Below are 26,266 nucleotides of genomic sequence, written 5' to 3'. Positions count from 1 at the left end.
GTGCCTCCTTAGTGTATGGTGCGAAACACTTCAAACACAGATAAAAAAAAACGTATTTAGTTTATTTGAAAACATAGATTTATTATCTAGCAAAAGTAGCTCTCTTCTTGTGCGGGTTTTTTTCTGTCTCCATGTTTCACAAAGTCTGTGTAACACTGCTCCAAAAACAAAACTAAAACATTCATTCAGCAGTTAATGCTTAGTAACATCTCCCCAAACCGCCTTTGATACTTCACCTAAAATAATCAGCTTTTCTCTCAGAGAATATTAGTTAACACTTCAGTGACTAGGTCACTCGTGAGTATATCAACTCCTAGGAGTTAGTCTAAGTATCTTTTGATCTCTTTTTACTAACTCTTGACCACCTTAAAAGGCTGTCCTCCGCAACTTAACAAAATGTCCGCCCAGCGCTTGGGAACAACAGTGTGGTCCACGTCCAACCGTACCATTTAACCCTTTAGCCTCAAATAGAAGAAACTGGTAAAAAGCTTTCAAACTAGTGCTTCATTCATCCAATATGATAAAAAAAACAAAATAATAATGACATTAAGTTAACCTTATAATAAGTGAGTATTAATGCAGGAAAAGGGGATATAAAATTGCATGGTGTTTCCTGACGCTGGAGAGTTAGCACTAGCTTAACCCCTAACGGGAGGCACATGGGAGGCGTGGCCACAGCACTCTGCTGGCAAGGGGGGAGGGGCTTCTAGGGAAAGGGGTGTGTCCTGTGAAGAGGGAGGGGATGGGACTCCTGGGGTAGTGGGCATAGTCAGTCCGATGGAGGAGGATAGGCTTCAGTTAAAGGGTGGGGCCAGTTTTTGGGATGGCAGGGGCTTCTGGAGAGGGGGTGTGTTCCGTCCGATCCAACAGTTGAGGCTTCCTGGGGAAGAGGGTCTGGCCAGTCAGAGTGGCGTGACAAAGTAGTCAGCGGGCTTCTGGAAGCTGTGTGCTTGTTGTGGGTGATTCTGCTGCTGCAGCTGAAGTTGTTGTTGTTGTTGCTGCTGCTGCTGCTGCTGCTGCTGCTGCTGCTGTTGCTGTTGTTGTTGTTGTTGTTGTTGCTGCTGCTGTTGCTGCTGTTGCTGGATAATCTGCCGGACCTCCTCCTCCAGCTCTGGGGGGATGATGAGCTGGTCATCGGGGTCCGGTTGGGCCGGGGCGTTGAAATACCCGCCCTTCTTGGCGGGAGCGTCCGCCGCCACCTCTATCAGATCTTGGCTCCGCCCCTGGCACGCCACCGAGCCGTTGGGGCGTGGCCTGCGACCCAGTGTGCCCGACAATGCCCCCTCAGCCCCGGGGCAGAATGGGGGAGGGGGAGGAGGGGGAGTGGGGACGGGGGTCGACTCGGGTTGAGGCGGCGGCGGCGGCGCCAGAGAGGGAGAGGGTGACGGGGAAGCCGGGGCGGAGGTCAGCCCCGGGGTGGGGCTCTGGGGGTGTGCGGCGGCGGCGGCGGCGGGTGTGAGCGCGGCGGACCGTGCGGCGGCGGCGTGCTCCCAGCTGTGCAGGCGGTGCACGTCCGCCTCCACCTCCACAAGGCTGCCGTTGGAGAACACGCCGGCGATGGGCTCCTCGTCCTCGCTGTCCAGCCCGTTGTCCGACAGCGCCCCGGAGTACTGCCTCTGGAAGTCTGCGCCGCCGCCGCCGCCACGCACGCCACGGCTCCGCCCTGAAGACGCCCCGCCTCCTCCTCCTCCTCCCCCCGCCAGCGGGGTGTGGGGCGTGCCCGGGGGAGGGTCCTCCGAGGAGGCGGTGGAGCCCACCTCGCTGCTCATCTCCGAGGTGCTGAACTCGCTGCTCAGCTCGCTCACCGTGCCGGACGAGGGCGCCGGGGCCGGCGGCAGGAGGGCCAGGGACCCCTCGCCGGGCGGGTACGGGTGGTGGTGGTGGGGGTGGTGCTGCTGCTGGGGGTGGTGGTGGTGGTGGTGGTGGAGCGCGCCGTGCGTGCCCAGACCGGGGCTGCCCGGCGGGGGCGGCGGGGGCTCGCAGAAGCCGCAGCAGTCGTCGGTGATGCTGAGCTGGACCACCACGGCGCTGGCGCTCAGCGGGCAGCCGTAGCTCTGCGCCAGCGTCACCAGCTTCTTGGCGGCGGCGAGGGAGTCGGGAACGCTGCGCACCGCCTCCACCGCCTCGCTGGGCGACAGCGTGTCCCACAAGCCGCGGCTGCCCAGCAGGAAGAACTCGTCGTGCGGCGTGAGCGTCACCGTGGAGACGTGGGGCCGCGGCGTCACAGCGGGGCACAGGAAGGAGTAGCCCATGATGCGGGTGGAGTCGGTCACGCCGTTCACCTTGTTGTCCTGCGGGCGGGGGGGGGGCACAAGGAGGATTCACACTACGGACCTCCGCGAGAGCGAGCGCTCACCTCATGTAGGTGCATGATGATATTCAGCAAATCTTAGACAACATTTCTCTCTCTCGGACCTCAAACGTTGCACTGTATCATTTCACCAAATGTTCTTTTGAAATTACTTCATAAATTACTTTAAATAGATTAAAGATTTATAAATTATTTATCGAATATCAATAGATTTATTGAATTTTCTGTGGCTCGACTAATCAGTTGAACAACCAATCTTTGCGGTCATAATATAATATTTTACTCCTTCAGCATACCACTATATTCAATTATACTCTTTAAGCATCGATTCCTTATTTTACTATTCAACCCAGACTCTACCCTAACCCGATCATTCAATAAGATCAATAAGAGTTTACAGCCCCGACCGGTGTCCTGTACCTCGGTGACGATGGCGTTGTGCGTGCGCACGCGGCGTAGCTCCTCCTCCTCGCGGACGCTGTGCGTGACGGACAGCGGGAGGGCACGCCCGGCGCGACACAGCACGGCGCAGCACTTCCCCACGTTGGCCGCCGTCAGGGTGAGGCAGCCCCCGGAGCCGCGCTCCGAGAGGGGCGGGGCCTCGTGGCGGATGTGACACAGCGCCGCAGAGCCGCCAAGACGCTGGCCCGCTGTTCCCAGTTTCCTGCGCGGGGGGGGGGGGGGGACATGACATGTCACACACATGTAGAGAGACACACACACACACAGACACACAATAACACAGAGCAACGTACACACAACACACGTTGATATACACACACACACACACACACACACACACACACAATAACAGAGCGACGTACACGTCACACGCGGTTACATACAGGAAATACACACGCACATAATGCGGCATGGAGCAACACACAGAAGTACACCAAACAAACAGAAACAATTAAAAGAGGCACGCAAACAAACAAGAAAGGATGTCTGGACATGTAATTCAAGGCCGCTTACAACATTTCTTTAATCATAAAGCAGACACTTAAATGTTCATCTAGGAGCTTCGGGAATTCACTCCAGTTCACACACTCAGCCAGGATACATAATAAAAAACGTCTTAGATTCTTGCGTCATGAGCCTTTTGTGAATCGACATGTCGATGATCACGTATGGCTTCTACACTGCATTCGGTGTGAATGAGGGGTACCACTGCAGCAGGCGTGTACCTCTGCATGGTGAGAAAGGTGTTGGTCATGTAGTTCTCTCGTCTTTGGCTCTTGTGGAGTTCCTCGGCCAGCACATCTCCCATGGTGCACTGCAGCAGGTAAGGCACTTCAACGTTCCTCTCGCCGTCGAACACACCGTACAGTGCCTCGCGGCTCCCGCAGAAACTGTCCAGCGCGAGGGCCGCTACACAAAGCCTATCAATCAAAACACACACACACACACGCACACCATGTAAGCACACAAATAAACTGTCAATCTGCAAACAAACAGTCACGCAGCCTGTTAGCTCACAGACAAACACACAGCCTAGCAGCTCAGAAACCAGTGAACCAAAATCCTTTGAGACGATAAACGCCAGGGTTTAAGCGAGGTTAAAGGTGACATATTATACCACCAGGTGTGAGTGTGATGAGCTGTTACAAGCAGTTTGGAAAATCTGCCTCTTCTCCACCACAAGTGGGTGTCTCACCTACTTGTGATGTATAATGCGTCACCTTTAAGCTCAACTTTGTGTTTATACTACAAAAAAGCGAGCACCGCAAGTTCAAAACAGACAGAATTGGAACAGTTCACTTCATAGAAAGATCCCCTACACCCATTCTTAGTATAAGAGAGTAAATTAATAAAAACGACTGTAATGTAAAATAAAGGCGTTTCACTGACTTGTTCTTGACTCCCGAGGCCTCTGTGTAGCCGTGGCTCCAGACAGCAGGGACCCCAGGCCCCTCGCTGGCCCCTGGGGCAGACGGGCTGGGGTCCACCCTGAAGCACCTGATATTACTGAGGGGGGAGAGGGAGGGGGGAGAGGGAGGGGGGAGAGGGAGAAGGAATAGCAGAGGGAGTTGTTATTTATTGTATGTTAAAACTAATTTTATTACACGTTATGTGCACAATAGCTTGTGAGTTTATTGCTTGTGTGTGTTTGTGTTTGTGTGCACGCGCGTGTGTGCCTACTTGAGCAGCTCCAGGCTCTTGTGGTCCAGGGTGAGCCTGGGGTTCCCCGTCAGGTCCAGCTCCTGCAGCTTAGCAGGCAGACTCTCCGGTAGGGAGACCTCCGTTATCTCATTACAGCTCACATCCACACACTGCCGGGGGAGAGGGACAGAGGGACAAAAGACATCAGTGAGCTTATTGCAGCTCATGTCGCTAGAACGATAAGAGACAGAAGGGAAGAGAAAGAGACAGAGTGTGCGTTGTTTGGGTGTGGCTGGGTGATGGGTGTTGACGTCCCTGTGCGTGTAGGAGCCCTGGGGTACCTTGATCTCGGGGAGCTGGAGGACCTCGGGGAAGACGGTGATGCAGTTGGAGTGAGCGGCCAGCGTGTGGAGACGCCTGCAGCTCAGGATGGTGGTGGGGACGGCGCGCAGGCGGTTCCCACTCAGCTCCAGCTCCTCCAGCTGCTCCAGGCCCGCCAGCTTACTGCAGGAGGAAGGGCAGGGAGGGTGTGGTGGAGGAAGGGGAGAGGAGGAGGGTGGAAAGGGGGAGGAACGGGAGCACGAGGAGGTGGAGAGAGAAGGGGATGAAGGAGTGGGCCGGGCGGGAGAAGAGGGTTGCATGGTTAGGTTATCACATTAAATGTAATTAAATCCGTGATACTAGGGCTGGGAGACACGGAGGAACTAATTATGATGGTAATGATAGGAAATGGGACACAATAGGTATTAGTTAAGTGTGTTCATGTTCATTAAGTATTATTCATCACATAAGCTGAAAATGTACCCCAGCATGGAAAAGTGAGACAAAATAGAATTTAGTTTTCCCATGTTGGCCGTAATTCCTTCCATCAAAATGAAGAACAACATTTTGCTGTACAACGTGAATCCATACAAACGAGACAATGACAGATTCTCACCTCTAATTATGAACTTTGTCAAGGAGTACAACTGGCGGATTTCGAAAACTCCCAATTCATTTCTTTCCTTATGTAGCTTAACATCTATTCGCTCATGTTGAAGATGGATCAATACATAGACTGATAGATTGAATACTTTATGTATCCCCAGAGGGAAACGGAAGGGATCAGGTCGAGGTGCAGCGTTTTACCTGGCAGCGAAGGTTTGCAGCAGGTTGAAAGCGAGATGGAGCACCCTGAGGTGGGTGTGTCCCGCTAACAAAGGCACACACTTGTCTGTCAGGCTGTTATTGGTCAGGTAGAGCTCCTGGAGTGTGCTTAGGCTCTCCTCTGATTGGGTCGCCGGGGGGACGCTCTCCAGCTTATTGGCTGATGCGTTCAGGTACCGCAGGCTGTTATGAAAGACAACCCAGGTTAAAAAGAATGCCAGGAGTACAAGTGTTTATTGAGGATGAAGGGAAAAGAAAGGAACAAAGAATTTGGCAAAGAAAGAAAGAATGATTTAACAAAAGAAAGTAGAAAAAGAAAGAATGAAAGAGAAAGAAAGAAGAGGAAGAAAGAAAGAATGAAAGCAATGAGGAACAAACAAAAAGAGAAAGAAAGGGACTGGTGAAAGTGTGTCAACCTCAGTGCTTTGATGAACAGGTTGTGGGGGAGCCCTGTGAGCTGGTTGTGTTGCACGTCCAGCACCTCCAGCTGGCATCGCTCCAGCCTATCGGCGAGCGAGCTCAGGCGGTTCCAGCCAATCAGGAGCTTCCTCAGGCTGCTGCTGCACAGGAACCTTGGGGAACACAAACAAAATGCATTGGGTTGAGTTTGGGGGGGGGGGGGGGGGCGGGGGGAGGAATAACCTTTAAGGGCTCGCTCTAAGCAAACCTGGCGATGCCATGAGAGAGATATCACCGTGGTACTATTAACACATCCAGAGCGACGCCACCTCAGGGCGAGCTCTGCAGCAGAGCGGATCAAGTGTCAGGCCCCCACCGCTGAGGCTTATTAGTGAAAACGAGACAGGCGTGCACACTTGGAGCGAGCACTCAGGACATTAACGCCCGCACTGGAGTTAATCACACATGTGTGTTGTGTGTCTTTGGTTTAAAGAGAGAATCAGCGTGTGACCGCTGAAACAACTTAGGAATAGGGCTTGTACATGCAACGTAAAATCGCAACAACCATTTTAAAAGCATACAAGGATTGGAAGGTTAAATGTTATGTTTGTAGTTATGGTGTTTTTGACATTGTCTGGTAATTAAATCGTAAAAAAACGATTAAATATATGACAGTTCGGCAAAAGAAAAAATGTAATAAGCCTAGAATATGGTATGTTTACTTTTATTAGGTATTTTGAGATTTGTAGCAATATTTAATCCCAGAGTATTGCCAACAAGACATTCCATGATGCATTCTGATGTACAAGCCCTTTAGACAGTACAAAATGTGAAGGTTGTCTGTCGGGGCCGGGCACCTTGTTCAAGTACAGGTTGTTCTTGTACAGGTAGATTGCGAGGTCGGGGATCGAACCCACGACCCCTTGGCTGGGACAAATGCCCTCTAGACGGTGTACATATTCACACAAGGTTCTCACTTGGGTTTTTCAAGTACTTAAGAAATTAATTTATGAATCTGCCTCTTATGTTGTATATAGGACATGTGTGTATGTGTTTGGGGGTCCGTGTGTTTGTTTTGGGGTCTGTTTGTGTATGTATGTAGCTTACTGTAAGGGCAGCTCGGTGACATAGTTGTGATTGATATCCAACACCTCCAGTCTGCTGCAACCAATCACCCATCCAGGAATACTGTCCAGCTTGTTCCTAGAAGACACACGCACACACACACACATCCAAATGGATCACCAGATACACGCACGCACGCACACACACACACACACACACACACACACACACACACACACACACACACACACACACACACACACACACACACACACACACACACACACACACACACACACACACACACACACACACGATCAAACCCAAAACACACAGTCCCCAAACAAACACACAGACACAAAGAGTTAGGGCAGCAGTTTGTAGCGCAGGGAGAAGCGGGCGCCTGCAGTAAATAGGTCGTCATTATAAATAGCTGGGCGTTGTCATACCGGGAGAGATCCAGAGCGGTCAGGCTCTCTGGCACGGGCTCCACCTCCAGCTGCTTCAGCTCTGCCCAGCAGAATACAGGAGTTAGGGGGACATATGCGGATCACACCAGGCATAGCGCTAGGCTGTGTAAAGCCCTGGTTTATAGGTCCAGATGGCACGCGCCAACAGAAAGATAAAACGGGTGACTCATCCACAGCGGGCTGTGCTCGCTAAAGTGCTGAGCGAGGGTTTCTTCAGGATGGAAGATTTGTAACTCAATGACATGTTGAGAGAATGTCAAGCACTCGCTTTGATGGGAGAACTCAAGGTTTGTTTTTTGTTATTCTGGTTTGAAAGAGATACAGATCAGGTAATGCTAAAGCCCAGTTCAGACCAAAGGTTCGCCTCGCAACGACTTGCAACTCGCAACTCCGAGTCGGGCTGCGACGTTCTAAAAGCGGGGCAGTCCACACTGCTGCACCGGGCGGCGACGTCAGGTGGTTTCCCTAGCAACTGTGAACGCTCTGGCACAGCTGAGAGCCGCTACAGCATCAGCATCACACGGGGGCATGTTGGAATGGCCGCATGTAACCATATCAACGGTTAAAGCTAACGTTTAGCCTACTGTGGACAGTACGGGACTGGGACGGAGTAAGGCCGAGACGTACAAGTTGTTCTGTGCTGTGTCCTGATTGGCTGAAGAGAAATAGCTACGTTGTTGTGTTCTTAAACTGGACCTGGCGATTTTGACACGTTCAATCTCTGGCGACTCCTTGCCACGGCATCAGCCGCGCTGCAACGACCAGTTCACACTGCTGCAACTTTTCCCCTGCGACGTTCCAAAACAGTCTCGTTGCAAGTCGTTGCGAGGCAAATCTTTGGTCTGAATTGGGCTTAAGGGTTTTGTCCCATCATGACAAGCGGAAATGATTCAATGATCCAATATGAAATGCATGATATAATTGTACTGCTCTTCAACTATTCATATGCAAGTTATGATGGACTCTATTCATAAAGTATATCAGTGATTTATTTTGCCCAAAAACACCAAAGGATCGAACCGGCAACTCTCCAGTTTCTAATCGTCCCCGACCGCTGAGGTACCCAGCCCACGTACCATTGTTGGCCGCGTGCAGGGCCTTGAGGGCGTGGCCGCTGACCCTGAGCCGGGCCAGGCTGTTGCGGTCGCAGCGCAGGAGCTCCAGGCTGGAGAGGGGCCGGAGGTCGAGCTCCTCCAGCCCGGCGTCCCTCACGTCCAGCTGGGTGACGTGGGCCAGCGCCCCCGCCTCCCCCACCACCACGCTCTGCAGCCGGTTCAACCTGGAGCCCCGCCCAACACAAGAGACAGAGCTTTAGTTATACCTGGAGGAATACATGTGGTTGATTTTATCACATAGCTCGCAACATATGGTGAGAAATATTGATAAAGCCCAGTAATTACAGTTGTAATAGAAATAGTATGAGTAATAGTATTGCGGTAGGAGCAGCAGCACTATTCTCATTATGACTCGCTATTAATCATAGCATTATGCTTGTCTAATCATCATGAGAATAGTAGATCATAATGCTTCAATAATAGGTGTGAATAACAAGGCTCCTGTTAAATATTTCATATTCGAGTAAACCAGACATACCCCTGAGCATTTCAGCATCACCAAACCTCAGAGCAGACACAAGTTCAAATAGCTCTAGACATCAAACATGAAACTCCCGCCGGACCCGAGGTCAAACGGCTCTAAACATCAAACATCAAACCCACTTCAGTGCCAAGGTGCTACGCCGCAACGTGCTAATGGCGGAAGTAAACCATGGAAGGAGCCAAATCAAAGTGGTACCTGAGGTCGACGTGTCGCGCGGGCAGCCACTGCAGAGCAGACAAGTCCAGCAGGGAGAGCTTGTTCCCGGCCAGGCACAGCCGCTCCAGCCCCTTGAACTTCTCCAGCACCGGGGGGATGCAGTGGAAGCGGTTGAAGGAGAGGCCCAGGTAGACTAGACCCTCCAGGGAGCCCAGCTCCACAGGCAGGGAGCTCAGGCAGTTCCCGTCCAGGAGCAGAGTCTGCAGGCTGGCGGACACGTTCAGTTAGAGTTAGGGGTCGGATTTATCTCGAGTACATTTTGGGTGTTTAGGGTTGCATTTCTTTTGAACACTCAATTATGTCACAATTAATTGATTTCCTCCATCCTCTGGAGTGTGTACAACCAGATCCATCTCATACATGGTTAATTACTTTAATGAAACATTAGAACCATCTTCATAGTTCCGATAAGAATAACAATATTTTCCTGATAGAAAAACACTTTTGCTCACACTGTTATAGATAGTAGATATACTAAAGTAATACTTACTATAGCTCTAATAAAAGTAACTTTTAATTTGAATTTAATTCCTCATCATTTTATAATAACACAGATACACTGCTTTGCAAGTGTTTATTTATCCGTTGGATGCAGATATCACGTCAGAACACTTTATCCCCTTCCCGACAAGGGCACGCCAGCTATGACTTTGCACTATGACTATGAGGAAGAAAAACTACTGCAGTGTCAGTGCAGCCCACTGCCAACTCCTCCCCAACACAGATCATTTATCGGCAGTGATTGAAACGCAAGAGACACACCGCAAACACACCTTCTACCTGCTGTTTATCTTCACAATTTACTCACTCTATGATTTTATTACCGAGAAGCTTTTTAGCGACAGCCAGGAGACAAACAGAGTGTTAATACGCCTAAAGATGCAACGCTCCCCTCTGTGAATGGAAATCTGCTCTGTCAGTTGTCGGTACGCGCAGAGGCTTTATGATGATTCTGCTGAGCTAGCGCACAGCCCGGCCCTGTATTAGTAACTATTGCCGATTTACACTCATGTGTGATGTCACCAATGGTTTAATTTGACATGGCTTGTAAGCAATTGATCGCTAATCAACATGTCACCTGGTGGTCATATAGTGTTCTTCCGGATGCGACAGTGGCATTGAGATTAGGGTCTCATCGCAGAGAGGATCACTACTACTGCTGCTGTGGGTGATAATGTCATTGGGGATGCGTAAGTAGAGAACCGTGGAGATGTCCGATCCGCCTTTACGAGCAAACCGGATTAGAGAGGATTGGCCTGAACGCGTCCCCCCCCCCCCCCCCCCCCCCCCATGCCCCACCAGCCCCATCCAACCCAACCCAGTGACTCACGAGGGTTACAAACGCACATGAGCACATAAGAACTGCACGGTATCAAACTCTGATACACTGAACTGAGTTTGTCAGGTTGCAAGGTTGCCTCCACCCGATCATCTTGTGTTGTGAACACTCAGATCCAGTGCAAAGTGACTGTGACATGAGAAGTTGAGGGGGGCGGTGAGGGTGGGGGTGAAAGTGAGTGTGGCAGAGAGAGGAATGGTGAGGGAACAGGGTTTATGTGTGGGGGGGGGGGGGGTGGTGGTGGTGATAGAGGATGAGGTGGGGGGCCGTCACGACGTGGGTGACTTTGAAGGGCGAAGGTGCAAGTGGGTGGGGGGTTGAGGTGAAGTTGAGGCAAAGCTGAGGGTTGGGCTGATGGGGAAGGTGAGGCAAAGGTGAAGGGTAGGGATGAGTGTGGGTGGGGTTTAGGCCAGGGCTGGTGTTTAGGATGGGGGTGATGACGGGGGATGAGGCCGCCGTACGGTCGACTCACTTGTGCATGGTCCCGGCTGCCGGCGGCAGGGAAGTCAGGAAGTTCCCCGATAGGTTGATCTCCGTCAGCGAGGACATGTCGCACAGCGCCACGGGGAACTCACACAGCCTGTTGTTAGACAGAGTCAAGCTACGCAGCTTACAGAACCTGGAGAGAGAGAGGCGAGGAGAAGGGAGAGCAGGGAGGTGAGAGGGGGAGATACAGTGGTAGAAAGATAGAGAGAAGCGAAAGGGAAGAGACAGATAGAGAGAAGGGGGAGGAAGAGAGATAGAGAGAAGGAAGGAAGGAAGGAAGTAGGCAATGGTGGGATACAGAGAGATATACATTGGAAAAGAGATGGAGTAAAGGGGAGTAGAATTTAAGAAGATTAAGAGAGAAAGCAAGAGGGAGATATAGATGAATATGGTGACAGAGAGAAAGAGAAGGGCGACGATAACAGAAGAGGAATATGGCAATGGATGTGAGAGGAAAGACAGATATATAGCGGGAGAGAGAGAGAAGGGAAATAAAGAATTAAAGGAAGAGGCATGCGGGAGATGTAAAAAAGGGAGCGAGAGAAAGGATTTATGACTGGATAATCTGATGTTAAACTCAGGTTTCCGAAAGATATATGACAGACAGCGCAGAAGAAAATACAGTTGGAGACATACTTGAATCGAGGCAGTTATTTTGAGGTGAAACACAATACAATATGAAGGGAAGAAATATGAAATGATGGTTAAGACAGCCACAGACAGGGACAGGCAGAGACAAAAAATAAAGAAAGAGAAGAGCGAGACCAAGGAAAGGTAGAAACTGACAGGAGAGGTCAGGGTTGTCAAGAGATGAACTATCTAAACATTTGCGTCATGCCAATCTGATAAGCAGTGGAGAACGCCTTTGCGAGTTTAGGAAATAACACAAGCATATTGCTTTACGAACCATGTTTACAAAAAGTTGAAGGGTTTGAAGTAGTGGAAGCATGCATTCCACGCATGACTATGCAAGTGTTTGCCTATGCATGTTTGTGTGTGTATGTGGCTATGTGCCACTGCGTGCATGCCTTTGTGTGTGTGCGTCTGTGTGTTTAACTCATTGTAGTGTGTTTGATGGAGGACCAAGGGGTGACCGGCCGTTCCGGCCCCACCTCTCCGTCCTGACGCTGGGCCGCGGTAGCGCGCCGCCGGAAAAACAACACGCATTCCTGGAAACGGAGCTCTGGGAAGCGACTGTTTATATAGAAACAATGGGAGCGGATCTCCACTCCCATCAGGAGCAGGGCAGCCCACCACCACCCACGCCCACCCAGCACAGAGCCCCCCAGGCTCTGGGCTGCTGCCAGGGACCCAAGAGGGCAATAAACAGAGGATATAGGAAGGAGCTACCAGAGGGCTACTGACAACTGCCATCGGGCAACGGGCACAGCTATGGGGCTCTTCAGACAACAGCTATGGGCTACTGACAGGAGCTAAGGGGCTACCTACAGGAGCTAAGGGGCTACTGACAGGAGCTAAGGGGCTACCTACAGGAGCTAAGGGGCTACCTACAGGAGCTAAGGGGCTACTGACAGGAGCTAAGGGGCTACTGACAGGAGCTAAGGGGCTACCTACAGGAGCTAAGGGGCTACTGACAGGAGCTAAGGGGCTACTGACAACAGCTATGGGGCTACTGACAGGAGCTAAGGGGCTACTGACAACAGCTATGGGGCTACTGACAGGAACTAAGCGGCTACTGACAGGAGCTAAGGGGCTACTGACAAGGGCTAAGGGGCTTCTGACAAGAGCTAAGGGGCTTCTGACAGGAGCTAAGGGACTACTGACAGGAGCTAAGGGACTACTGACAGGATCTAAGGGGCTACTGACAGGAGCTAAGGGGCTACTGACAAGAGCTATGGGCTACTGACAAGAGCTATGGGCTACTGACAAGAGCTATGGGCTACTGACAGGAGCTATGGGCTACTGACAAGAGCTATGGGCTACTGACAGGAGCTAGGGGCTACTGACAAGAGCTATGGGCTACTGACAAGAGCTATGGGCTACTGACAGGAGCTAGGGGCTACTGACAGGAGCTATGGGCTACTGACAGGAGCTAAGGGTTACTGACAAGAGCTAAGGGGCTACAGACAAGAGCTAAGGGGCTACAGACAAGAGCTAAGGGGCTACAGACAAGCGCTAAGGGGGCTACAGACAAAAGCTAAGGGGCTACAGACAAGAGCTAAGGGGGCTACAGACAAGAGCTAAGGGGGCTACAGACAAGAGCTAAGGGGCTACAGACAAGCGCTAAGGGGGCTACAGACAAGCGCTAAGGGGGCTACAGACAAAAGCTAAGGGGGCTACAGACAAAAGCTAAGGGGCTACAGACAAGAGCTTAGGGGCTACAGACAAGAGCTAAGGGGGCCACAGACAAGAGCTAAAGGGCTACAGACAAGCGCTAAGGGGGCTACAGACAAGCGCTAAGGAGCTACAGACAAGCGCTAAGGGGCTACAAACGAGCGCTAAGGGGGCTACAGACAAGCGCTAAGGGGGCTACAGTCAGCAGCTAAGGGACTAAGGCAAAACCGCATGGGGCTGCAGAGAACCACCAAAGGAGCTACAGAGAACAGCTAAGGGAATACAGACAACAGCTAAGGGAATACAGACAACAGCTAAGGGCCTGAGACAACAGCAAAGTGGCTGACGACAACAGCTAAGAGATACATGGAATAGCAAAGGGGCTCCAGGCAGCCGCCAGTGGGACTAAAGGCAGGGCTAGTGGCTGAACTCCAGCCCAATAGTAGCAGAGGAGGAGTTGTACCCATGCCTGCTCCTTAATAACCTGTCTCTGTCTTCTAGCAGTACTCCCCAACCTGACTCAAATGCAACTGTAGAACATTCTGAGCTCCTCGACAGGACTAAAAGAGGGGTGCTGTAAAGCACTGTGCTGCCAACAGTCAGCGCTCCCGCCGAGCTCTAATCCCTCCTACTTACTGCCGTTACAAAAAACTTCTGGGCTGGCACATCCCTTTATAATAGGATTCTTGGTGCTCGGGAACCCCATATGGGAGATAAATCCCAGGGAGAAAAGACAACCGTTTAGCGTAGGCAGCATGCTACAAACAGACAAGCCGCTGAACAACAAGCTAACAGGTGGCATCTCTCTCACCCTGTGGTGCAGCATGTATCCCCAAAGCCAGAACCAACTGTAGGGTGTTCTACCATAGAGAGAGGGCTGATTAGTGTCTCTGGTGTTATCTGGGAGGAATTCACTTACCCCTACCTGGTCCTTAGAGACCGCCTTACACACACGAAAGAGAAAGAAAGAGAGGGAGAGGGAGAGGGAGAGGGAAAGAGAGAGAGAGAGAGAGAGAGAGAGAGAGAATAGTGTATCTAGTGTTATCTTGAATGTATTCACTGTCCAACCCCTACCTGGTCCTAAGAGACCACTGACACTAGAGAGAGAGAGGGGGGGGGGGGTATAGGGTCTCTAGTGTTAGCTTGGACGAATTCCTGATGCTACCAAAGAGCCGTGAGGTAATGTGGGCTGGTACTGCAAAACAACATTGCCCTCTGACCCCACACCATGACTGTCCAATTAGAAACAGGAGGAGGAGGGGCTACAGAGAAACATACTAACAAATCAAGCTGGGGGCCCTGCACACACATGTCTTGTTGTGTAAACACTGGGTGGGCGTGTGTGTGTGTTAGAGAGAGAGAATGTTTGTGCCTGTGTGGTAGAGGTCAACCCAAGTACCAAGGACTAGGTTCTGGGAAGAATGTATGCATTTGTGTGTGGGTGTGTTGCAAGTGTAGGTTTGAGAGTGTAAACAGGAGCGTGTGAGCGAGAGAGAGAAAGAGAGCGAGCTGTGTGTGAGGGGTAGATCTAGGGTCCAGGGTTCAGGAGGTACCCGGGGCTCTGGGCAGAGTACTAACCTGGTGAGGGCCCCCAGGCCCCTGTGAGGGGACATGAAGTTGTGTTTGAGGTTGAGGTGGGTGAGGTCCTGGCTGTAGAAGAGAGCGGGGGGCAGTTCCTCTAGGCTGCAGCACGACAGGTCCACTGAACTCACCCTCTGGGATGCAATCTGATGCACACACACAAACACAAGGACACACACAGAAACACACACGGACACACGGACACACACACACACACACATTGCAGGACTTTATTATGCAGAGCAAATAGTAATATATGCCATGCGAGAATAATAAATCGCACTTTTATGCAGCGCCTCCCAATATCTTTCAAAGCGCTTTGCATATTTAGTGCGTGCGTTTGACACATCATCCACAGCCATATATATCATTGGAAGGACAAGTCTTTTATGTGTACCTTGGCTGCGCTGCGGTGCCAGCGGAGGTGTTCTGTGTACGAGTCGTAACTGACGTAGTAGGTCTGGTTCTGGGGACCAGCGGAGCTGAACGCCAGGCAGTGGCTGTGTCTCCGCACCTCCTCCACCTGGAGCGGGCACGCACACACACACACACACACACACACATACAAACACACACACACACAAACACACACAACCCAAATGAAGATAACTTTCTGATCGAAAACAAAACATCAGCTAGTCAAACCTCTCCTCAAACAAGTATACTTTTCTACAAAAATGAATCTTTTCCTTTCAGTTTGAGAATAACTTTAATTATACAGTGAACAGCAACGATATAACAAGCATAAAATACCCCCCCCGTTCTCCCTCCACCACCCACTCCTTGTCAAAAACAGCCAGCCAGTGAAGAATTGAAAGGAAAACGATGTTTGAAGACACCTTTCTCATCCGATACAAGAACATCAACCCATTAAATCTGTCAAAAGCAGCTTTTTATCGGATCACAAGACACACACACTAAACATCCACCTGTCAAGCCTATCAAATGAAGCAACTCTTCTGATAGCAAACCAAAGGAGAGCCTGTCAGACCTCTCCTCAAACATCATCACACACACACACACACACACACACACAAACACACACGGTAACCTATAGTACCGAAGGCGGGCTTCTATTTGCAGACAGCAAAGGAAGACAGATGGTACGTTTGTCTGGGAGAAAAACATTGTCGCCTTCTACGGTTTAATTTTGGATGTCAGATGTAAGAAGAAAAAAAAAATCCTCGGATTATGCCAGCCCTCTACTTGTTTTCAAAGCCTTATTCATGCAAGTCCATTAGGAACTTGAATGTTTCGAATGAAAACTTTTCGTCATTCTTATGCTAGGACACTAGCATATGCATGCTCTCCACATCATATTCCTTGTTCTAACAATGATTGTCATGCATACACGATTTACATGCTAGTATAAATATATACATCATTAATAATGTGTAAACATTTTCGGTTCAACTATTTCCAATGAAAGAAACGATAAAAGGAAAACTATAAAATAAGATAAAATAAATCTATGGAAACTCTTTTTCTCGTCAGAGTAATGAAAAGTCACCCTTCCATAGTGGGTGGCCCCATCTCTTCCCCTGTCGTGGTTCCCGCTCTGTCCCAGAAATGCTGACTATCACACGCACCTTTCCACCAATCAGAGGCAGGATGTGCATCTTGCCAGTGTGTGCATGCTTGACGGAGGAGACGATGAGGCAGGTGCCACTCAGGATGACCTGCCGCTTGGACCAACGGTTCACCGGCAGCGCCAGCTTCCCCTTCCTCACGTTGAAGACCCCTGAGAGCTGCACGCGCTCCCAACCGCCCACGCTCCGTGGCTTACCTGGGGGGAGAGGGGGGAGACGTTTAACTGCTTTGTTATTGTAAATGTTTATGTACCATCAGTAAAGTTATGCTAACGTGTATTGAATTGAGAGAGAGGGGAGAGAGACAGGGGGAGAAAAATAGAGAGAGGTGAGGAGACAGTGAGGACAGGGAGAGATGGAGAGAGATAGAGAGAGAAGAGTGTGTGTGTAACTCAGGAATAAATCAAGACGTTTATTGTTGGCCGACAGGAACAGAGACTTCATTTTAACAATGGTCTTTTTGCATCGTACAGGAAGTTATTTATAGGCGCTTCAGAATGGATGTCCACCTTTTTGGAATAAAAGGACAGACACATGAACACACAAACACACACTTCCCTCTTCTCTCCCAGCGCAGTGGTTATATAAGTGAGCCCTAACAGCCAGAGGGCTCACAGGGAGAGTGAATGAGGGTGTGTAGTCAGCGGGGCGTGATTTGTTTTATTAACCCCTCGCTGGCTACGCGCAGCATGGCGGGCTTGGCTGTAAACACAGTGTAACCAGGGAGTCAGAGAGCGAGAGACAGAGAGAGAAAGAGCAAAAGAAAGGGAGAGATTCATCACACAAGGTCCGAGTTTCAAATACGCCTGGGGCATTACTGAGGCCGAAAAATGTTCATTTTAGGACTGGGTGATATATCATTAAATATGTATCAGGATAGGACTAAAACTAGAATCATGCTCGGATTTTGGTCATATGTATATCCTTATGTGTTTTAAGTGATGTATTACAGGATGGAGAAGTAAATAAATTGTTACCAGGCAATAAGAATATATAGAGAGAATAAACGGACCAGGCAATATCGCCCAATCCTAATCGTCAGTATAGGTTTCCTCCTACCTTCAAAACGTGCATGGTAGGGTACTTGTAATGTTGCTCTCCCTATTAGGGTGCTTGGTTTGTAGATGGCTTGGTGATTGAGGGTGCTTGGCACGTAATAGTGCTGGGAATAGTGTACTTGGTGGTATACAGCAAGCAGATTACCCAAGTAGCAAGATGCACTAACTACTTGCTCCTTAATGATGTGAATCTAAAGGAGAATCACTTCAACAAGTTCTGTAGGATAGTCTCTAAATACATAGGTCGCCCTTGAAACAGAGCGCAGTCAGCCCACGCTGGGTGGCTAAAAGCTTAAATCCAAACAAATGAAATAACTCTGGGTCCCTTTGTTCTCCTGCTGCTCTCAGCAGGTCTAAGCGGGCTAAGCATAAACACGCCACTTTCCTCGTCTACTCCCACGGCGGGAGCAGACGAGGAACATTCTGAGCCAGTTGAAAGGATCTCGGATCAGATTAGCTTGTCGTTACGCAACGCCTTACGAGACCGACGGCCAGCTCTTCGCTGCCTCCTCCACCTCCTCCTCCTCCTCCTCCTCTATCCCGGGCCTGAGGCTGCCACGGGGCTCACCAGTGAAGATAATTAACTCTTCATATCAATTAGTTCATCGTCCGTCCTCCCAGAGCATGTATGACAGGAGGCCAGACGCACACATTAGCGAGCGAAACCGAGCTACCGGCACCTCGCGATGCGAAGGCCCTCCTCCTCGTGAAGAGGGTGCGTGTGGCGTCAGCGGCGCACAAAGGGCCCTCACAGTGTTGGGTCCTCATTAGCATATTCTCCTCCGCTGTCCTCACTTGTCCTCAGCTCTTGGTACACTCTGAGCACTCAGTGCCCCGGACCGTGATTGTTCAGATCCTTCTCCCACTCTGTTCCCTTCTCCGGGCCATGAGTCCTTCATTGCACCATTTGCTAGTGCTTTTTGTCTCTTGTGTTTTATATTTAACTATATTTTACTAGTAGGCAGTAGGCTTTTTTTTTTACGTTTTTCTTTTACCGCTGTCGATTTTTGGAGGTTCATTTTGCATGCAAATAAGGCTGCTTTGAATTTAATCTAAAAAGCATTATCTTTTGGTGGTACAGTACCAGTCACCTCTCTGTGAACATAAGAAAAGCAATCATGACTATCTAAAAATAATATATAGAAAATACGTAAAATAAGCAGACCACTTAACTGGCTGACACTGACACTCCCTAAATAACTTCCAGCAGCAGAAAACCTCTTCCAAACAGGCACAGACCTCAACAGAATGCCAATACAAGACGTAGTGAAAGGTGTTTCCCACAACAATGCTCCTGAAATGGCACACAGGGCCATCGCCTTCCTACCATGGTCCTCTACGTCTGGTTCAATCTAAACAACGGAGGGTAATATGGATCCTGCCTCCCCCGCCACCATTTCCCTGGGTGGTTCAGAACAGACACAAGACAGCTGTAAGCGCTACTATGCACATGACATACACGACCCCTGGCCTCCAGATCTGCTGCCATGACTCGACATCCTGTCTCCCAATGACCATTTCCTACCGGTTGTTTAAAATAGCCCTTTCGGCCACTCTCTCTTGTCCTTGACATGCCGCAAGGCGACGCCCACTACGCTATTTGCCAATAAGCAAGATTGACTGCAAACAATAAGATGGCCTGCATTTACCTAGCCATTAAAAGCGCTTCACATTTCACACACAATATTGACCCATACAGACACACAATTTCATGGAGGTTAGTGACCGTCTTTTGTTTGGTTAGAACTCCGGATGACCCAGAGATTGCATCGGAAGTAACCCCGCCTCCAGAATGCTCCCACCCAACTTGCGATTCCCCAAAGATGGCTGCTGACTCTCGAATTGTATTGGTGCATGTAGCATGCCATATAAAAACACTGCCTATTCCCCGTTTCCGCTTTTTCATTTTGGGCTCTGCTCTGCAACCACAGCCCTGGCCGCGGCTACAGCTGCTGAGCGACCGCGGCATGCACACGCAGCAGCACACCAACGGCTAATAGGGTATGTTAGCCCCACGCCCACGCTCGGCTGAGGGGATGTAGTTTAAGGAACCGGAGGAAGGTAACAAGCTGCTGGTGACCTTGAGGAGCAGAGAGGAGCAGAACAGTGGAGAAGAGTCTGCTCCTGCTTCTCCTCTCGTCTCTGGTTCATCAGAATTACAGAGGAGGTGAAACCTGAGTTCCTCTGAGGTCGCCGGTCCTCCGCTGTCAGCACTTTGCACGTGTGAGGGAGACAGTGTGTGTGTGTGTGTGTGTGTGTGTGCACCAATACACGCTCATAGACATAGGGCATGCTGCTGACTCAGTCTCAGGTTAAACATCTACATCCATGCCAGTTTGAAGCTTTGGTCATTTCAGAGAAAAAGTTACTGGTTGTCCCAATATAAATAATGACACAATATTAATGGGTGAATTATCGCTTGCTCCTAGAGGTAATGTTGAGTTAATGGTGGAGCTGCCTTGCTTGAAATAGATGTTTGATCCAGTCATTATGATAAATAATTTATTAAATTGTATAGAATTGCTTAGCCACAGAATAAACATGCAAGGCTTGTGTGGTAATCATTTTGAATCCTATTAATATGCTAATGCTGATATCTTCCCTTGGATCTATGTATTTAGATTTCTTAGTGTTGACTGTTGATAGATAGATAGGCTGTTTACAGTAGGGAAGGGCATACCAAGCTGGTCATGGTGTTAAAATGTTCTTGCATGTAGGTGGAGTGGTGTGGGTACCACGTTGTATGTGCCAATACACTTGCGTAGTAGTATTAATAGTAGTGTCAAGTTTTTACAATACTTAGAATTTCTTGCTCCATTTTACACGAAGCAGAATTATTAAAAACCCGGAAAAGGTATTTGGAGAAGCAAATAGCATATTATTAGTATGCTATACGCTTTTTGTCTATCAGTAAATAAACAACATGCATTGTTATCTATAACTCGTTGTCACACTGGCTTTGTTGTTGTGAAAAAATTGTCAAAGATAATTCCCAGGGGTTTTAATCCCAAGTGACACCCCAGCGGCGACATCCTCTTACCCTGGCCTAAGTCTGTTTGTCTACGGCCAAAACAGCACCAATAACAACAAGCATTAACCATCTTTGAAAACACAGCACATCTATAACAACAACAACAATAACATCCTAGGGCTTTCAACGCGCTGCTCTGTGGGAAGGGCAGTGTGAGGCCGCTTGCTACCTCCAGATGGGTCTACCTGTGTTGGGGAACAGGCAGGGCGGAGAGAGGCTCCCGGGGACCACAACATTGACATTGTTCCAGCAGGACCATTCATCACAGAGCCACTGACCCAACACAATGGGAGCTCCCATGAATGAGCAGAGAGGGGTGTGTTTCTGTGCGTGTGTATAAACTTATCTGGTGGTTATTTCCCATGAAGCATAAATAAATTATATGTTTTAAGGAAATAAGCACGTTTGGGTGTTCCATTAAGAATAGTAATGTTGAAAGGATGAAATGGTTACATCTGCCTTTTTCGTGGTTTTACGTTTGATATGGCTAGGATTAATTTGGGCTAGGTGTGGTGGATCTGGGGGGAAACAGTGAATCATGGTAATAACAAAAACAACAACAAAAGAGAGAACAGAGACAGGCCAAGGCCAAGCTTTAGAAACAGCCAGTAGGTAATAAAGGAATAATGAAGCCTGTTTCTCAATCCTAGTTTCCTGCATACTGTGACAAACCCATAGATGACAGACTCTTGGGGGTAGCGTCTGTTTTCATAGAAGTGTGTATGTACATAATGGTAATGTGTATGAGCGGTGTGTGTGTGTGTGTGTGTGTGTGTGTGTGTGTGTGTGTGTGTGTGTGTGTGTGTGTGTGTGTGTGTGTGTGTGTATCATGAGTTCTTAGGACCTGGTGACTGCATGATAATTATCCTCCTCATGTGTACTTATTATTGGCCCTCCCTGGAACTAATCTGAACCCAGAGGAGCTTGTATTACCGTCAACACAACGGGGTTATGAAAAATGACCATCACACCCATTCTCATTCATCTCAAGTGGAGGATTCAGGGACACACATCCTGTGTCCCTGAACACTGTGCATGTAAGAAAGAGATTTCTACTCACCAAAGTAAAAGCGTATTAGGCAGCCAATCTCATGGTTCATGCCCTCCTCCTGGACGCGCGCCGGGTCCTCGAAGCCCAGGTTGGTGAGGTACTCATTGAGTATCTTCAGGGGCCTCTCCTCGTCCTCCAGCCTCCAGACTGAACCCCCGTGCACCTGCATGTACATGCCCGGGGCAGGGGGCTGTCCGACGGACTCGGGCCACACGGCGCCCTGCACCAGAAGCTCCAGGTCCGGCTGGGGAGTGGCGCTGCTGCCTAGCGGCCGGGCCTGGGAGCTGGAGCTGCATTTGGAGGAGAGCGTGCCGAAGTCCGGGGTGTCGGGCCTGCTCTCCGCTCCTCCACCGATGGTAGAAGAAACATCGGCGTAGTCCTCCAGTGTTCTCGCAGACGGCCCGTCTTCAGCAGCACCTGCTGGGTTCGAGGTGGTGCCCCGGCCCCCCCCCACGCAGCTGCCCAGGCGCGTGGGGGACGAGGCCGAGGTGGTCTCTACGTCGTCCGAAGAGCTCTCGAACGGGTCGGGACCCTCCGTGGGGCTGTCGGCATAAGGGCCGGGTCCCAGGGCGTCGCTGCCCACACCCCCAGGGGCCTCACCCAGGGAGTCGCAAGGCTCGCTTCCGTGGGGCCCACAGGAGCTGAAGTCCTCGCAGGTGCTGCTGGTCTCCACGTCGGAACCCGAGTACAGCCCGTAGCGGTCGTCAATGGCGATGGGCTCTGCATCGATGCCCAGGCTGAGGCTGTCGCTGAGGTACACCTCGGAGGAGGGGTCGCTGGGCATGCTGTCAGAGAACAGGCAGCAAGAGAACTTGGTGTCTGGGTAGCACTGGGCCGGGTCTGTGACTTCCAGGGTGGACTCGGGCTCAATCTCCGACTTGGGGATTGAAACACACTGCGTTTTTTTGACGTCTAAGCTTTCACATGAACTCTGCTTGTCGTCGCTCTGTCCGTGGTTGCTGTCGTTGCAGTTTCCGTTCAAGTCCACCTGTGCGCCTGTTTTGCGTTTCATCCGCACTATCGTCCCGGCTTTGCCTTCCTCCAGTTGGGTATAGATCTCTCTAGCCGTGGTGTCTGTCGTGCAGAGCACTGGTCTCGGGTAGGAGGGGGTTAGCCAGTCGTGGACGTGGACGCAACCCCGCTGTGGGTCAGCTTTCACCCATGCCTTGTCTGACACCTGGAGCTGCTTGGACTGCTTCTGCCGTAGGAAGGTCTTTCTGTCAAGGCTGAGAGTGTTCAGCGGAGAGCTAGAAGGAGTCGGTGTGGCCGCCGTCTCCGCCGAAGCCGCCGCGGGCTGACCGGCGGTCGGCGGGGCGCCCAGGGAGAGGTTACGCTTGTGCTTTCGCCGTCTCCTGTTTAGCAAAGGGTTGACCGGGGGGGCGGCTGCGTTGCTACTGCTGCTGCCCGATGCGAGGCTGCTGTAGGTATTCCCCCCCGACTTGACAGCGGGCATGTTTACACTTTTAGCCATGCCACCGTACGCATTGGCCACCTGATTCTGATAAATACCGTTTCTTATAGCGATCTGAAGTAGAGACGTCGTTGCAAGTCCTTTAGCGAACAGTTTGGACTCTCCTCCGTCGTCCTCCCCGCTGCCTGGTCTCAGCTTCCCGGGTGACAGCGACGACAGCCCGGGGTGCTTCACGGAGTTACCGTCGCTGCTCGGCTCGCGGGTTCCTTGTGTCGCTGACGACGACATGCCAGAAGCGTCCATCTCCGACTCTTTGTCCTTCATAATCACGTTCCTCGGACTGTCCATCATGGTCCACTGTAACAGCGATCAACACACCGTTAGTTAGCAGCGACACAGCAGCCAGCAGGTGACGGCTAGCAGGGTTAGCATTAGCCTTTAGCCCTCCGTATCGCTGGTTACGCGCCTATAATAGCATGCTGTAGTAACTCACCGCACTTCAATCAAAGAGTTGACTACATCCTCCCCGTGAAAATTCCTGTCAGCTAAGACTGTCTAAAGACAACTAACAGGGTGGAAATGGTGCAAAGTGTGTGGCGTCCAGCATAAATGCTAGTGGTGCTAGCGCTGTACAGGACGGGTCAATACTACTCTGGTCTGGACAGGGCGTGGTCTCATTGGATATGAATTAGCACAACCGAAAGCTAACAATGTGGGATAGTTATTATCCCAGATGTTTTGTAGAGATGTTCATGATGAAAGATTTTAGTAGAAGTGTTGTATACTCACGTTTACGGTGAAACTCTTGCTGGAGAGTCGTATGATGGAATGTCACGTATTCATTTTTCCATCTAGTCGGCTAGTAGTCGCATACCAGAGAAGGCAAATCCCGTCAACTGGCGCCATCTAGTGGATGGACGTAGCTATTGTGGTTTCAGGTTAAAATTCAATTTTTCACAAAAGAAGGTGTGTGTACCCCTATAAAAAACGTATTTTAGGGCGGTAGGCTACATTAGTAAAACTAGTTTGAAAACCACAGGGTTGCATCATGGATGTACCGGCAGACGGATATTATAAGAATAGGGTTAGATGCTATTTTACACAGACAGTGTATAGATTACTTGTTTTACTTCATTCATGCGTTTTTGAAGGTACAGAGAGCCGGAATGATTAAAAAGGACGTCAGAATCGTCGGAGTCAGGTTGATGCGTTACATCTGCTTGGTTCAAAGTTCACACGACACGGCTACAATAGGGGAACGTTCGTTCCCTGGAAGAATATGAATGGATTGGAGAATCTGCTATTTCACTGATTGGCAGAGTATGGCTTTGCTTGGTCATCGGATATGCATTAGCACATCTGAAATTGAAGTCCTAATTTATCCCAGATTCTTTGCATTGTTATTCCTATTTTAATGATTTATGAGGAGTAGCGTATTGTTGCCTACATACGATGATGTGGGATCTAGTTTATGATGGATTGGCAGATTGCGTCGAAGTGGCGCCATCTAGTGTATTGAGGCAACTAGTGGTAAAAAAAGACGCGAATCGAATTAGTAAACACATTGTGGTGTCGTATAAACTGACAGGGGAACGTTTTTTCTCTGAAACATTATATTCTACTTTTTCCACGGATTATTACATTTCAGGGTAAACTGTGTTGTCTAAAAAAGTACCTTGTCGTTCAGGGTGCTTTCACGTCACTTTATTTGATTTATTAGGACATTAGATCAATATTGAACAATGAACAATATTATCTCATCTCATCTCATTTTCGTCCGCTTATCCGGGGTCGGGTCGCGGGGGGAGCAGCTCAAGCAGGGGGCCCCAGACTTCCCTTTCCCGGGCCACATTAACCAACTCTGACGGGGGGATCCCGAGGCGTTCCCAGGCCAGTGTTGAGATATAATCTCTCCACCTAGTCCTGGGTCTTCCCCGAGGCCTCCTCCCCACTGGACGTGCCTGAAACACCTCCCAAGGAAGGCGCCCAGTGGGCATCCTTACCAGATGCCCGAACCACCTCAGCTGACTCCTTTCTAAGTAAAGGAGCAGCGGCTCTAATCCGAGTTCCTCACGGATGGCTGAGCTTCTCACCCTATCCCTAAGGGAGACGCCAGCCACCCTTCTGAGAAAACTCATCTCGGCCGCTTGTACCCGCGATCTCGTCCTTTCGGTCATCACCCAGCCCTCATGACCATAGGTGAGGATAGGAACGAAGATCGACCGGTAGATCGAGAGCTTTGCCTTGCGGCTCAGCTCTCTTTTCGTTACAACGGTGCGGTAAAGCGAACGCAATACCGCCCCCGCTGCTCCGATTCTCCGGCCAATCTCACGCTCCATAGTACCCTCACTCGCGAACAAGACCCCGAGGTACTTAAACTCCTTCACTTGGGCTAAGGACTCGTTTCCTACCCGGAGTAAGCAGTCCATCGGTTTCCTGCTAAGAGTCATGGCCTCAGATTTAGCGGTGCTGATCCTCATCCCAGCCGCTTCACACTCGGCCGCCAGCCGATCCAGTGAGTGCTGAAGGTCACAGGCCGATGATCCCATGAGGACCACATCATCTGCAAAAAGCAGTGACGAGATCCTCAGACCACTGAACTGCAACCCCTCCCCACCACGACTACGCCTCGATATCCTGTCCATGTATATCACAAACAGGATTGGTGACAAGGCGCGGCCCTGGCGGAGACCAGCACCCACTGAGAACGAAACTGACTGGCTGCCGAGGACACGAACACAGCTCTCGCTTTGGAAGTACAGGGATTGGATGGCCCTGAGGATAGACCACCTTACCCCATACTCCCGCAGCACCTCCCACAGTTTCTCCCGGGGGACCCGGTCATACGCCTTCTCCAGATCCACAAAACACATGTAGACCGGATGGGCATACTCCCAGGCCCAGAGGCGTCGTCAGCCCCTTTTTACTGGGGCACGTGCCTCAGTAAAAGTCTCCAGTGCCCCAGTAAAATTCCATTGATCATTATTAAATTCATCTGCAGAAGCGCCGCTCTCGCTATGGAATCGGCAGGATTCATCAAGTGCATCTCCTGCTGCCTCTGGAGTCTTCAGTCGAGCCTGCCTCTTACCAGCCAATCAAAAAACGAAAGGGGCTAC

General features: G+C 50.3%; 1 protein-coding gene across 2 annotated transcripts; it reads right to left on the bottom strand.

Annotated features, from left to right (window-relative positions):
* Nucleotides 1–41: 41 nt before the first annotated feature.
* LOC115556351 (PH domain leucine-rich repeat-containing protein phosphatase 1) lies at nt 42–24,038 on the bottom strand. Of its 2 annotated transcripts, none has more exons than XM_030373555.1 (18): nt 23,940–24,038; nt 21,749–23,507; nt 16,600–16,796; nt 15,408–15,533; nt 15,008–15,156; nt 11,121–11,267; nt 9,289–9,516; nt 8,571–8,773; nt 7,474–7,534; nt 7,067–7,162; nt 5,977–6,132; nt 5,543–5,743; nt 4,756–4,918; nt 4,454–4,584; nt 4,163–4,279; nt 3,499–3,693; nt 2,732–2,975; nt 42–2,291 (listed from the first exon to the last, which is right to left on the bottom strand). In XM_030373555.1, exons 2-18 carry the CDS (start codon nt 23,499–23,501, stop codon nt 903–905), a joined length of 5,556 nt encoding a protein of 1,851 aa, XP_030229415.1. In that variant the 5' UTR covers nt 23,502–23,507; nt 23,940–24,038; the 3' UTR covers nt 42–902. The 2 variants fall into 2 exon arrangements, with proteins under 2 accessions (XP_030229415.1, XP_030229414.1); XM_030373554.1 differs by lacking the exon at nt 23,940–24,038 and adding an exon at nt 23,644–23,815.
* Nucleotides 24,039–26,266: the final 2,228 nt, after the last annotated feature.

Source organism: Gadus morhua, chromosome 12 (genome assembly GCF_902167405.1).
Source record: "Gadus morhua chromosome 12, gadMor3.0, whole genome shotgun sequence".
NCBI classification, from domain to species: Eukaryota; Metazoa; Chordata; class Actinopteri; order Gadiformes; family Gadidae; genus Gadus; species Gadus morhua.
This window is presented reverse-complemented; position numbering and strand designations above follow the sequence as displayed.

Excerpts from the sequence above, each read along its gene's own strand:
- LOC115556351 (XM_030373555.1), bottom strand. The coding sequence starts at position 23,501 with ATGATGGACAGTCCGAGGAACGTGATTATGAAGGACAAAGAGTCGGAG. Across the intron at positions 2,976-3,498 it reads ACCTTTCTCACCATGCAGAG|GAAACTGGGAACAGCGGGCC; the intron begins GTACACGCCTGC and ends CCCCCCGCGCAG. Across the intron at positions 2,292-2,731 it reads ACAACGCCATCGTCACCGAG|GACAACAAGGTGAACGGCGT; the intron begins GTACAGGACACC and ends CCCCGCCCGCAG.